This window comes from Petaurus breviceps, unplaced genomic scaffold, assembly GCF_028583685.1.
Source record: "Petaurus breviceps papuanus isolate PSGF00001 unplaced genomic scaffold, PetGlider_PUasm1.0 221, whole genome shotgun sequence".
In the NCBI taxonomy this organism is placed as follows: domain Eukaryota; kingdom Metazoa; phylum Chordata; class Mammalia; order Diprotodontia; family Petauridae; genus Petaurus; species Petaurus breviceps.
The window spans coordinates 2,881,543-2,882,094 of record NW_027185877.1 but is presented as its reverse complement, the minus strand read 5'-3'; the positions used below and the strand labels follow the sequence as shown (position 1 = coordinate 2,882,094).

Here is a 552-nt window from a genome sequence, read left to right as displayed (position 1 = left end):
TACTAAGTTACCGACCCCATATTGGTCATTTGTCTGAATATAATATCAGTATAATTATTAGTAACTGATTAATAGCCAATCTATCAATAAAAAATATCTTTTGAATGCCTGTTATTTGCAAACCAACCAGTGAAAACTACTGAACAAATTTAGGCGTGCAATTGTGTGTCCATATGTGTGAATTTTAGATGTTCTTTAACCTTCATCTCTATGGCTTCTCATCTTCCCTGGACTTGCAAATGGACAATTACATGGTAAGGGAAAAGAAAAATTAAAAAAAAAATTAAGCCTTTATTTTCTCTTTACCTTTAATTTTTAAAATATTTATATTGTTTGCTTTTGTATCACTTTCATTCTGGGTATCTCCCATACCAAGAGAACCATTCAATGAAACAAGGAATAAAAAAGAGAAAAAGGGAATTCAGCAATACTAATGACATATGAGTATATTCTACTAATCAAGTAGATTAAACAAATTTAGTGTAAATTAATCAAAATTGATAACATATTCAATATATTACACCCATATTTCCCCACTTCTGCAGAAGTGGG

General features: G+C 29.7%; 1 protein-coding gene across 1 annotated transcript in view; it reads left to right on the top strand.

Annotated features, from left to right (window-relative positions):
• Nucleotides 1–440: 440 nt before the first annotated feature.
• OTOGL (otogelin like) overlaps nucleotides 441–552 on the top strand; it is a 205,653-nt gene continuing 205,541 nt past the window's right edge. Inside the window, exon 1 of the mRNA XM_069094774.1 lies at nucleotides 441–444. Within this exon, the coding sequence (XP_068950875.1) occupies nucleotides 441–444 (4 nt within the window). The remainder of the gene's footprint in view (nucleotides 445–552) is intronic.